Raw genomic sequence first — 12,185 nt, 5'->3', positions numbered from 1 at the left:
TAAAATGCTATGGCATCTAATCTATGGTGTGCGCATGTCTAGAAGCGCCACGATCAGATCTGCCGCCCAAAATCGCCTGGTGTCCTCCCAGAAAGAAAGAGTCGGAACGACCAGAAAACCAAAGAAACAAGCCAAAATGAGTGAATAATCAACACCAAGTGTACTTCTCATTCAGCCACCACTCGACATCCTTGCCCAATCCTTGCTCCTCGCCAGTCCACCGTAAACAGGAAATGCTGTCCTTTTCGCGGTGTACGAGCTCGACACGCGGGTCCACCAGGGCCACAGCCTTTTGCAAGAGGGGAGTCGGGTTCCAAAATTCGACCTTGCTCATGTTCCATTCATGCGCCTCTTGCTGTGCTCGCCGAAGAATGGCAGCCATAGCGGTAACCACGACCTCCTCTTCAGCCGGGGAGGTGGGCTCATCATACACCCACCTCAGAATGTAAAGCACATTATCCTCGGGCGTCTCGCCAAAGTTCCGATTCCAAGCGCAATAAACCCGAGCCCGGTCATCTCCAGCCCCCTTAACAACAGGCGGCTCACGTTCCGGCATCAAGTTCTCAGCATAGAACTCCTCTCTCGCCCAATGCCAAACAAAGTGATCAAAGTTCGGCAAGATAGCAATCTTAGCACTCCCAGACTCCCTCGATGCCACAAGCATCTGGTCCCGCAATTTATCCAATACAACCTCACTGCACAGACACTTCTGCACATCCTCCGCAAACAAATCCCTCGTAACCCCCATCCCCCCACTCCCCGTCCCCGTAGCCTTCAAAGACATATGCGAAGAAACAAACGGTCTCCACCCAAACTGCGCATAAAACTTCTTCCCAATATCCGAAAACAACACCGTAAAAACACTCCTCCTCCTCTCCTCCTTCTCCATCCCCCAAGTCTCAAGCTTAACACTCAACTCCTCCAACATCCTCTTCGCATACCCCTTCCCCCGGAACTCAGGCCGACAGTAGACGCTCCCAACGCCGTGCGTGGAAACCTTCTCCACCCGCCCATCACGCGCTAGCAACGCGCTCTTCCGGTACGACTCGCACGAGGACAGGATCGTGCGGCTATCCTCGGCTTCCCGTCGGTCGACTAGTACCCAGCAGGTCAGTCCGTCGCGGGTTAGCCGCTGTTGCAGGAGGTGATTCTCGCGCTGGATGTAGGTTTCTACGTCCAAGGGTCCTTTCCAGGCGACGCTGTTTAGCCGGATTGAGGCGATGCGCTCGGATGCTGTGGCGGGGACGAGGATTAGGTCTGGGGAATCTCCGGAAGGGAGGTTGGGGGGTTCTGCGGCGATCATGTTGGGAACTTGGGGTTGTGTATTCGTAGATGATAAGTAATTGGAATTGAAGTTGCTGGGGGGTAGATTGTAGTCCAAGTCTGGGTCAAAGGGGTTTGGTTTTATATCAAGAAAAATCCGGGGATTAGTCTGAAACAAAGAAAAAGACCCGTCGCCCGATGTGGAGATAGGGTAAAAAAAAAAAAGAATACGGTTTGTGTTTATCGGATGGTCCAGCCGACGGGGCCCCGATGTCTTAAATATCTCTGTCCGGGGTATGCAATCCTTGGCCCATTCAACCCTTGGTCCTTCCCGTATAATTCTATTCTATTTTCTCCATAGGGTTCTCTCTACCAACATCCAAGTAGAACGCAGAAACCCAGTCACACGCTCACTTCACCTCCATTCCGACCAATTGAATCTTTTGACCAACCAGATACAATCCCAAACACCCCGTCACGTCACGATCTGGGCCGGCATATAAAACTGCCTGGATATGTCACATATCATATGAGGAATGACCTCGGAAACCGAATCCCCACGCAAGGACTCGACTCCAACTCCCGTTTTCCGCGGCGAAGCGTTGACAAGCGCGGAGGTTGCATTGCGGATTGGATCGAGACGGGTATCCGTAGGTTTCCATGGGTGGAGATCGGATTTGACGTAAGAGGTTTGGGTTGTTTGGTTGGGGGTTTTTTTTTTGGCTTTTGCGGAGGGTTTGGAGGGGTCATGTGAGGTTTGGCTTGGCGATTATGTCATTTCAACACGCGATCAAGCATCTTAGCATGGGGGGTTATGGGGATTGGATGAGGGGTTCAACTCACTCCCCGTTCAAGGTTGAGAGAGAGATTTGGTAACTTGGTTAGCTATGCAGTAGTAGTAGTACGTGGATGGGGCTATTGGTCGGTGGGTTTATGCAATATGATTCATGGATGAGTGTTGTCGTGAGGGGATTGGAGATCACGCGACCAGTTTGATATTGAGCGTTTTATGGTTGAGTACGGTTGATTGGGGATACATAGATGTCTCAAGGCTTAAGCGTTCGGAGAATCAGATGGTTACTTAGTCTTCGTATGTATCTTCGATATTCAGACGAGCTTTATCTCTATTTGTGTACATACTTTGTTTCGGCGACCCCACTGGTTCTCGTGTGTTGGTATCAATGTCACTGTAAACTACGCGCTGAGTCTCCTCTCTGGCCTCTCAGCCATTCAGGCTCATGGGGAACAAGACAGGGGGAGGGGGACGGCGTATTGGAAAGCAAGTACAGCTACTATGGATCCCGTTTAAACAGTATCAAATTAACCTGGGTGAATCTCTGCTAGCATTCTTACACAGTCATCCCCGCGGCCAAGCGGCCTATTTTCTTTCAACGGCTATATCCGAGGCATTAGTATAGGGCGCGAACATAGACAGTGCAGGTGAAGATAGATGACATGAACGAGGAAGAATCCAGCGACAAGGGAAACATGTGACATTACGGCATCGAGGACCTTGCCGAATCTCTCTCAAGTCTTCCCTGGGAGCATCAGCGTATCGGCGTCAAAGCAGAGAAAAACGCAACAATGAAAAGATAAAACAACATTGGGAACTAGCTGCTAGTATAGTTGGATTGGCTAGAAAGGAAATCATGTAGTTGGAGGTTTCGACAAAGGAGACGAATGAAATACAACGTATGGGAGATGGTATGAAAATGAGGACCGCAATAAAAAGATCAGCGAGGAGAGTTAACCAAGGGATCAAGCAAGATGCAAAACGAAATAAACGGGAAGATATAAAGCCATAGGGAAAGAGAGAAAAGGAGGATAGAGAAGGAGCGTCATGAAAGTCAAAATGGGGAGAGCAGGGGAAGGGTGGTTTAGCACTTGGGAATGAAGCACAAAAAATGAAAGATATGAACCTGATCTATGTAGATAAATGCCATGCGAGTCCCAAAAATCGTCCGCTCCCCGTTTTATATATTTGCGCCACTTCTTGCGGACGGCAATTCCAGAATTTCCTTCGTCCATCATGTATGTTCGATCATTGGTCACGCTAAATCAAGAATGAGACAGGAATTGGGTGTGGACAGGAAAATGAAATAGGGGTAAAGATGCGGAAAAAGGAGAAAAACGTAGAACACAAATTCCCCCCCAAGGTTTGAAACAGGATCGAGAGTAACCTCTGCTCAAGGTCATGGTGGCTGCTCCGAGTCCACCGGTTCGTTAAATTTTTGCCGTGCCTCTTCTACCCATAGCTCCAACCGAAGCTCGCCGGCCTCGACACGTCGTACAGGTACTGTTTTGGCACGGCCATTAGACACCCTGGGGGGCGGCTGCTGGGGTTCGCCATTCCGCAATTTGGAAACAGAATATGGCGCAGTGCACGATCGTAGGTGCACCTTACCCGGTTCTGCCACTATCCAAGTCTGTTCCTCCTTGGTGGTTCCCGCCGGTGGTAAAGCGTCCTCCCGCACTTCAATGCAGACGGTAAAGCTGAACTCGTCATCGCGGGGAAGTGGTGTCAACCGGGCACAGGCCGAGGCAAGTCTGGCTAGACATGCCCGGAATTGCGCCTCGAGGTCGACCGACGTCGGTGCGGGGCCCCGGTCTGAGGCGGGGGCACCTGGGTTCGATGAATCTTCATTTCTCTCTTCGAATGTAGTATTCACCTCTCCCGCAGGAGCACGTGGGAAGCCCGACAGGTCGAAGGCATACCGCTCGAGGGGCTGGTTTGTGCGAAGAGAAGAAATGATAATACTGACTGCGGTGATTGTGCCTTTGAGGATCTCGGTTCCGACTGCAATTGATGCATCGTTGATGTAGTCACAAACTTTCGGGTGACGGGATTGGCGGACAGGATAGTTGTATGCCCGAACAGGGAGGAAGGTGGCGCGCGGATAAACGGAGCGCAGGAATAATATTTGATGGACGGACACGGTAAGGAAGTTGGTGAAGGAGGCCGCTAACGCTGACTGGTTTGTGGGCAGCGATTTGGTAGCAGGGACCGGGGCGGAGAATGTGGTCATGGTGGTGGTAGTACTACTGCTCTCACTGGCAATCGGCATTGCCGTTGAACGATCCGGTGTCGTTTCCACGGTGAGGGTGGTCTTGACGAAGTCTCGAAGAATCTGAATGATGTTCCACCCTGAAGCTAATCATCGCTCTGCCTTTCTAAGTCATCCGTCAATGTCAATTCCGATGGAATGTCAAGTGTTGTGATATTTGGGGATTCGGTCAATGTCGTCGGGATGTCCCGATGCTCCGGCCGGTGACGCGGTAAACCACGAGGGTCCGTGGAAATTAAACAATATGCGAAAGCAATGAATAGAGCGACCGAAAGTAGTCACTGGACACGGGTATAGAAGTACGACCTGTGGGGGGAAGGATGGTTCGGTGGATAGTGGGTTGGTGGAGGAGGGGGCTTGTTGATGTTGAAAAGGAAATCGAAACGTACGCTTGGGTGGACAAAACGACAAGTAGAAGCAAACCTCAAAGCATGAGGGTTGGAAGAACCATATGATCCACGAGCGACGATCCCAAAGTGCAAGAGAGTGATCACTTTTTTTATATTTTAGATCCCTAGGGAGGGGAATTCGAGGAGGGGCCTTAAAGCGAAGGGAAGGAGGGGAACTTTCAGAGACGGAAACCCTCGAGGGGGATTTTGACGAGTGGAAAAGAAAGGGCTGAACCCGAGTAAGGAAATAACTTCAAGAAGAAAGAGGTTATGGAGATGAATCGACGGATGGAATGTACCTCAATCTCGCTCGACGAGGGGAAAAGCAGAAGAAAGGCGGACTAAGGTAAGTTGGTTGGAAGGTAACGGTTCCCGTCACGTGGTTGCGTCATGGGTTGGGTGCATATCCCATTTTACTTGGACTTCACCTTCGAAGGAATTGATCTTATTCTATTCTTCCTTGCAGACAATATACGAATATTTACAATCCTATGGTGATTTGAACTTTTTATAATCAACAAACAATGTGTGTTGTGTGTGTGTGTGTGTGTGTATGCTATGGTATCAGGCATGACCTAGTTACAAAGATGTGCTAAGAAAACAGCCAGAAAAAGCAAAGAAAAAAACCGCAAAAAAATACAAGGTACAGTATCGAGTATTCATGCCAATTTGTATTGGAGAAAAGAAGGGCACACAGTTTTTTGCCTCTCATTTTTCTTCTCCACTGTGAGGTGGGTGGTCATTCTATAAGAGGGGGCGATCATCGCAGCCCAGCGAAAAGTAGGGTATCTTAGTGGACCAAGAGGATCTCAGAAGGGAAGACGTCGAATGGCATAAGGCAAAATATAAAAACCCCTTCACTACCATGGATTCAGATTAAGCTGCGAAAGGGCATAACCGAGCAGAATGGGTTTATCTTCGTCATGTGTTCGGGTCCCTGAGTATCTTCCTCTGTTTTGATAGCAATTGAATCCTGTGCCACATCATTGACTCATAACAACTGCACCATTGTAAGTATGAACACAATACTCAGCATAACTACTGTGTTATACCTACCTTGCAGTGTACAGTCTACATCTGAGGAAAGTGTATACACCGGGTACAAAACCCGTACTGCATCGTACGCCCTCTCCACTCTCCAGTCAAGAGGCGGTACAATGTTACCGATGATCTTCCAACGCTGACGGCAGTGGCGGTCATCAGACAAAGGTTGTCTGGCAGCAACTTCATATGCGATTATCAATCCTTCCATTTGTTTCTACGCCTGAAGATCTCTACATACTACCTACTACTACAGTAGGCAGGTATCATAGACATACCCACCTCTTTTATACCTCTCTGGTAAATACTATTTTCCGATTGTGATGAGGTTTCCCCGAGTCAATCCGGTGGAACTCCTTCGCGTTCCGAAAGTTCGTGACCCAATGAGATCGGCCAAGAGGATCAGGATTTGAATCTCAACTGGAAGCTCGAGCCAGCCGAGTCCGGAAGACCCATTCACCGTCTGACCCAGCTTTGTATGGACTATGGAGCACTCGAGAGAGTCAACAATAAAACCAATACCGTTTGGGAATTGCAGCGGATCATTCCGGCTGTCTGATCAATCTCAGTGGATGCCTGATTCCTCATGAATCATGATCCATAACATTCAAAATTATTGGTGATCTTGTGACCGCTCTGGAGATACGGGAAAGCGGAGATATAGAGCTTGTACTCCGTACATACATAGTCTAAATTAAGCCCCAAACTGTGAATACCCCGACCTTATCTTCATCCCTGTCCGACCTGCCATCAATCCCTGTCGACTAAGGCAAGGAGAAACCGAACAGGTGGTGCTGAAGATCGACTAAGTTTCTTCCACACCATTCTATTTGCCTCGACCCCTAACAGATCTTACGGGACTTGGCTTGCTAATGCAGATCGGAGTGATCTCCCGCTTCCAAGAGAAATCGAATCATGTCTGATTATAGGCTAGAACTATGCATGTCTCTCTGTTCCTCCACTTTATGGCCAGTCCCAGTTGGGGTATCCATGTCATGCTGGGAATGAGCATATTCTAATTCTGCATGGAAGCTCTACTCCTTGGCGGGAAACGACATGGGAGACACCGCACACCGCACCAGAACAGAACCAAGGAATCAGGCAGTGAATTGGAGACATGGAAAAAGCTAAAATCTATGGATCTATCATACGCTAACTCATCACAGTTCCTGGAAGCCAGCGCGCAAAGCCGATGATGATGACTTTCAAGTGAACAGAAGTTAAGAACAGTGCAATAAATACTAACCCTGAGGATTCATCTATAGTATTTACTTGATCCTGTGTAGAGTAGCTACGTGCTGACAGTTTTGAGGCGTTTCCTGCCCTAGGTGAGGGATGAGAAGGTTCGAGGTATCTCTCATCCACTCGCTTGGTCTTTCTGGACCATGCTTTTGGTAATGTAAGCACTATGGCAGTGTCTAGGAAAGACAAAGAACGCCTGGAGACTGGAGCCGTCATGGCAATAGTCTTGAGGCAAGATTTGGAATTCTGTCATCGCCGTGATGAAAACAAACACCTGCCATCATCCATGTGCAAGTTCGATCCAAAAGTGGTCCGCAGTATCAACACTGTCGGGAGTCGGGACGACCAATTCCGGAGTACACAAATCAACAGAACCAGTGTCTTTTTGCCTGTAAACAACACCAGAGCTCTCTACATCAACAAGTGCCCTGTGAAAAGCTAAGACTAAACTGACGTCCAAGGAGTATCCTCGGCCATCTCCCCGTCGACCGTTGATCCACGGCTGACCGCCTTCAAACTGCCCCTCCTTCGCGTCTCCTTATCTGCTTAACGCGCAAAACATTTGGATTCTCAATCTCTTGCGACTGAGATCCACTGGCTTCGAGTCCTTCATTGACTCTCTCTCCCCCCTGTTTTTGTATTTGATCACGTCTTGATTCGCCATGGAGCAACAATTATTATCGCTCCTGGCGGACACCCAGTCCTCCAAGACCGATACCAGAAGAGCTGCAGAGTCTCAGCTGGAGACTCTCTACGCCCACGACTCCTTCGCAATCTCACTCACAGCGATTGCCTCTCACGAATCAGTTCCAGTTAACCTACGCCAATCTGCGCTTTCCGTCCTGCGTACCTTCATTGCCGCCGCCTGGTCCCCCGCCCTAGACGATTTCAAAGGACAAATCCTCATCAACGATGCAAACAAGGCCAACGTCCGCCAGGCGCTTCTCGTACTCGCCACCAATGATATCCCCGAGCGCAAGGTGAAGAACTCAGCAAGTTACGCTGTCAGCAAGATTGCCAGTGCCGACTTCCCGGACGACTGGCCCGAGTTGCTCCCTTCGCTGCTGCGTATCATCAATGACCCCGCCACTACCGATGGCCAGATGCACGGCGCGCTCAAAGTCCTCCTGGACTTGGTAGATACAGGATTCAGTGAGGAGCAGTTTTTCAATGTCGCCCGGGATCTCGTTTCGTCTCTGTTCGCCGTGGCTACCGCCGAGTCCAGACGCCCAATGCTACGCGCTCTGGCTGTTGCAGTCTTCCGCTCCTGCTTCGATACCTTGGAAATGGTTCTGGAACAACACAAGACGGCTATCAAGCAATTTATGGATGAGGTACTTAGCGGGTGGTCGCCGTTCTTCGACACGACTTTGAAGGCACCCCTGCCGCAACCACCAAGCGAAGAGGAGGAGCATAAATCGGGGGAGATTGCATCGCAGTGGAGAGGATTCGTTGGCTTGAAGTTACAAATTGTCAAGGTAGGCAGTGTGTCCTCAGGCTTTTCTGGGCTCTTGCTAAATCAAATCTGGCATAGACTGTGATGAAAATCCGCATGGTTTTCCCTGCTCTTTTGACAGCACAGAGCACTCTCTTCTTCTCAACAGTCTGGACAGAACTCACCAACGCACTGCCGGTCTATCAGAATTTCTATATTGAGCAAGAGAGACAAAGTCGACTGGAGGATGCGGATGGTTTACCGCACTCGCTCGATTTCCTCATTCTAGAGGAGCTTGATCTTATTCAGGCCCTGCTGAAGGCTCCCCCAGTAAAAGCTGAATTGCAACAGCAGCTTCAAAATGCCGGTGCAAACGCCAGCACGTCTAGCTGGCTTCCAGAAATCATGAAGCTTGCCAGCTCCTATGCACAAATCACAACAGAGGAGGAGGCTTTATGGGAGATTGACGTGAACCTCTTCCTCTCGGAGGAGACTTCTGTCACGGCCAACTACACTCCCCGAACTTGCAGTGGTGATCTTGTGATCAAGACCGGCGAGTGGCTGAAGAGCACAGCTGCTGAGGGTCTCCTGAGCTACTTGAATATTGTCTTTGCTGATTCATCTGCATCGTGAGCATCCCTTCCACATTTTGGCCGAGAAGCTGTACTAATTGCGAGACTAACAGATGGAAACAACGGGAAGCCGCCCTGTACATTCTTAACTGCTTGCTTCGAGACTTTGGCGACGTAGACCAAGAAGTATCACCAGAGCTGGCGTCCCACTTTGCCCAATTCGTGCAGTACGCAATGCAACAAGAACAGGAGCTCCTGCGTGCCCGAGGCTACCTTGTGGCGGGCTCACTGGCTAAAGTTGCCGGTGAGGCATTCCAGCAGAATACATCCTCCTACCTAGAGGCTACTCTGAAGGCGATTGCCGAAGATCCTAACGAGGTGGTTCAAGTGGCTTGCATTCGGGTGCTGCAAGATTTGATGCCCGCTCTGCCGACGGCGCAGGCCCGCCCCTTCCAACCGGCAGTGATTGCGGCCATCTCGAACTTCGTCTCTGTAAACGACCTTCGTGAACAAACTGAATCTGACGATCTCAAGGTCACGTTGGCGGAGACGCTTCGGGACACCATCATGGCCGACTCTAGTGTTGTCCTGTCTTCTACTGCCATTGATGTTATGTTCAACATTGCTAGCAGCGGCGCCGAAAACTTCCAGTTGACTTTGACAGTCACAGAAGCATTCGAAGATATTGTAGACCAAATCACTGACCTTGGCCCCGACGCTTACATGCGCCTTTGCGAGAAGGTGCTTCCCTCGCTCATGGGCGCGATTGATGTGGGCAGTCTGACCGAAGAAAACTCCTTGACGAATTTCGCAGCCGATCTTCTTCGCGCCTTGGCCGAGCGGAGTCCCGAACCAATGCCCGCTGGTTTCGTTGACACAGTGATGCCCAAGTTGAACCGTCTGCTACTAGAGTCTGATGAGGCTGAATTGATTCGGCCAGCTACAGAAGCCGTACGACACATGCTCGCTCATGACTTTGCGCAGTTCGTTGTCTGGCGGGATCCTCAATCCGGAAAGGAAGCCATTGAAGTTGTGTTGATCATTATTGACCGCCTGCTGGGTCCGGCGGTGGATGACAACGCAGCCACGGAAGTCGGCCAGCTAGCAGCGGAGTTGGTCGAGCGGGCCGGCTCCGAGCGCCTCGGCCCCTACTTGCCGCAGCTCCTGCAAGCAGTGGCGCAGCGACTGGCGACAGCACAGCAAGCGCAATTCATTCAAAGTCTTATCCTAGTCTTCGCACGACTCACCCTCGTCAGCGCGCGCGAGGTAGTTGACTTCTTGGCTCAAGTGAACCTGGGCGGCCAGAGCGGGCTGAGTGTGGTTCTGAGCAAGTGGCTCGAGAACTCTGTCAACTTCGCCGGCTACGACGAGATCAAGCAGAACATCTTCGCCCTGGCGCGGTTATACGAGCTTGCCGATCCACGCGTGGCCGAAGTACCTGTCAAGGGCGACCTCATAATCCAGGATACAGGCCGGATCAAGACACGCTCGCAGGCGCGCCGAAACCCAGATCAATTCACGACCGTCCCTGCACCGCTGAAGATTGTCAAGGTCTTGGTTGAAGAGCTGGGAGCAGCATCCGGAAACAAGGAGATTGATGCTGCCGCGGCAGCTCTGGAAGATGCCGACAGCGACGATGGTGATGACGACTGGGAAGATGTTCCCAACCAGATCTTCGACCTCGGCATCGGAGCATCGAAGCAGGGGCTGATGGACTTCGCCGAGGGCGGCTCCGAGAGTGTCTTTGGGGTGCGTCGCCGAGACGACGAGACACAAGGCTTCCTGGCGGATTTCTTCCGACGGGCCTCCACACAGCCTGGTTTCCAAGAATTGTACGCCGCGTTGACTCCGGGTGAGCAGGCTAAGCTGCAGGGTCTGTGAGCGGCGCCGAGTGTTTGGATTACCTTTGTCAAGGAGATACGATTTTAGAACTTACCTTCCTTTTTGGACCGGTTTAGTTATTAACGGGTTGATGCCTGAATGTCAATAAAACACGCAAGGACAAGCCGTCACTTGTAGTGAATACAGATACCTTCGCTTCTCTATCTCTTCCCCCCTGTCTCATCGTATTTTGGATACACCATTAGCGCATGGTTATAGCATGAATTGTAGCATGAATTGAACCAAGCGCTCTTCCCAGTTTCCGAATGTCTTGTTTGCTTCTCAAATGACATGTCTACATGTAAGTCCGTGTCCGACAGCTTCTTTCTTTGTTAAATAAACTTTAGGCTAACTAACTAACTAGAGGCCTGGCCAACATCTGAAACCCTCCCAGCCCCAGCAAAAAGACTTAATCGCACGTGATTGCACGTAGTAGGCAGTATGGAGCCTGACTTAAGATATAACAGACCTCCAGAGTCCTACTTTCATAAATCGATACACCATCTACAGTAGTAGTACACATAGTCAAAAGTACGGAGTACATATCGGTGAAGCAACGAGTCAGGAGACCCCTGTTTCTGCACGTAACATGACTCCCATCCCAAATTCCCAATCCTTCCAGTCGGAACCACCCAGGGCTTATCCGTCCCGTGTGGGGATCGCACCAGACAGCCGGGTCTGAGAGCAAGGATGACCCTGGCTGGATTTGAGCTTGCATTTCCTCCCTTTCTTTCTTTGCTTTTTCTTATCTCGGCGGTTCTCTTGCCTTGTTTGTTCTTTTCTAGGCTTTCGAGCTTTGCATTTCTTCAGTATTTCTTTTTGCACTCCTACGAAATGCACAGTACATGTAACCTGGCCCCTGGGTTCCTTCCTAGCTGAGTTAGGATATCTCAACGGCTTGGAACATCAAAAGCATTGCAAATACGTAATGCCCGTTGTCCGCTGTTTCTTGGCATTCCCTTTCTGTGTTAGTGCTCACCCTTTTGCGGTAATTGAGCATCCTAACGGGGCTGTGGATGTGGATAGGATATGACCTTAATCTTGTAGGCGAAATGAAATGACGCTGGTCCTTTTCTATCGGTTTTCTTATGATTTTCACAGTGTCCTATATTTTACTCGCAGACTACCTAAATTACCATGCGTAGTCTCGAAGAAGAGAGAAAAGGAAGGTAGCTACACAGGACTTGAGTACTAATGCTGACTGGAGGTAAAGTGTTATATTATTCTATTCATGTGCATATAGCATCACAGCTTCCCAGAAGGGACCAAGTTGAAAAGCAACCGCTTCTTGTTGCTT

At 50.1% G+C, this 12,185-nt stretch overlaps 3 protein-coding genes across 3 annotated transcripts; 1 reads left to right on the top strand and 2 right to left on the bottom strand.

The window, feature by feature from the left end:
• Positions 1-148: 148 nt before the first annotated feature.
• Positions 149-1,303, bottom strand: N7515_009598 (uncharacterized protein; the record flags this gene model as incomplete). Its single annotated transcript, XM_056670342.1, has 1 exon — positions 149-1,303. One exon carries the CDS (start codon positions 1,301-1,303, stop codon positions 149-151), a length of 1,155 nt encoding a protein of 384 aa, XP_056518141.1.
• A 2,152-nt stretch (positions 1,304-3,455) lies between these two features.
• On the bottom strand, positions 3,456-4,328 carry N7515_009597 (putative mitotic spindle checkpoint protein (Mad2B); the record flags this gene model as incomplete). The annotated part of the gene is made up of 1 exon (XM_056670341.1): positions 3,456-4,328. One exon carries the CDS (start codon positions 4,326-4,328, stop codon positions 3,456-3,458), a length of 873 nt encoding a protein of 290 aa, XP_056518140.1.
• Positions 4,329-7,662: 3,334 nt separating this feature from the next.
• N7515_009596 (uncharacterized protein) lies at positions 7,663-10,888 on the top strand (the record flags this gene model as incomplete). The annotated part of the gene is made up of 3 exons (XM_056670340.1): positions 7,663-8,478; positions 8,535-9,064; positions 9,121-10,888. The coding sequence occupies 3 exons, from the start codon at positions 7,663-7,665 to the stop codon at positions 10,886-10,888; spliced, it is 3,114 nt and encodes a 1,037-aa protein (XP_056518139.1).
• Between the last annotated feature and the right edge of the window lie 1,297 nt (positions 10,889-12,185).

This window comes from Penicillium bovifimosum (genome assembly GCF_028826915.1).
Source record: "Penicillium bovifimosum strain IBT 22155 chromosome Unknown utg000007l_segment0_segment0, whole genome shotgun sequence".
Classification (NCBI taxonomy): domain Eukaryota; kingdom Fungi; phylum Ascomycota; class Eurotiomycetes; order Eurotiales; family Aspergillaceae; genus Penicillium; species Penicillium bovifimosum.
Note: the sequence above shows the minus strand (reverse complement) of the source record. Positions and strands in the feature narration are given on the sequence as shown.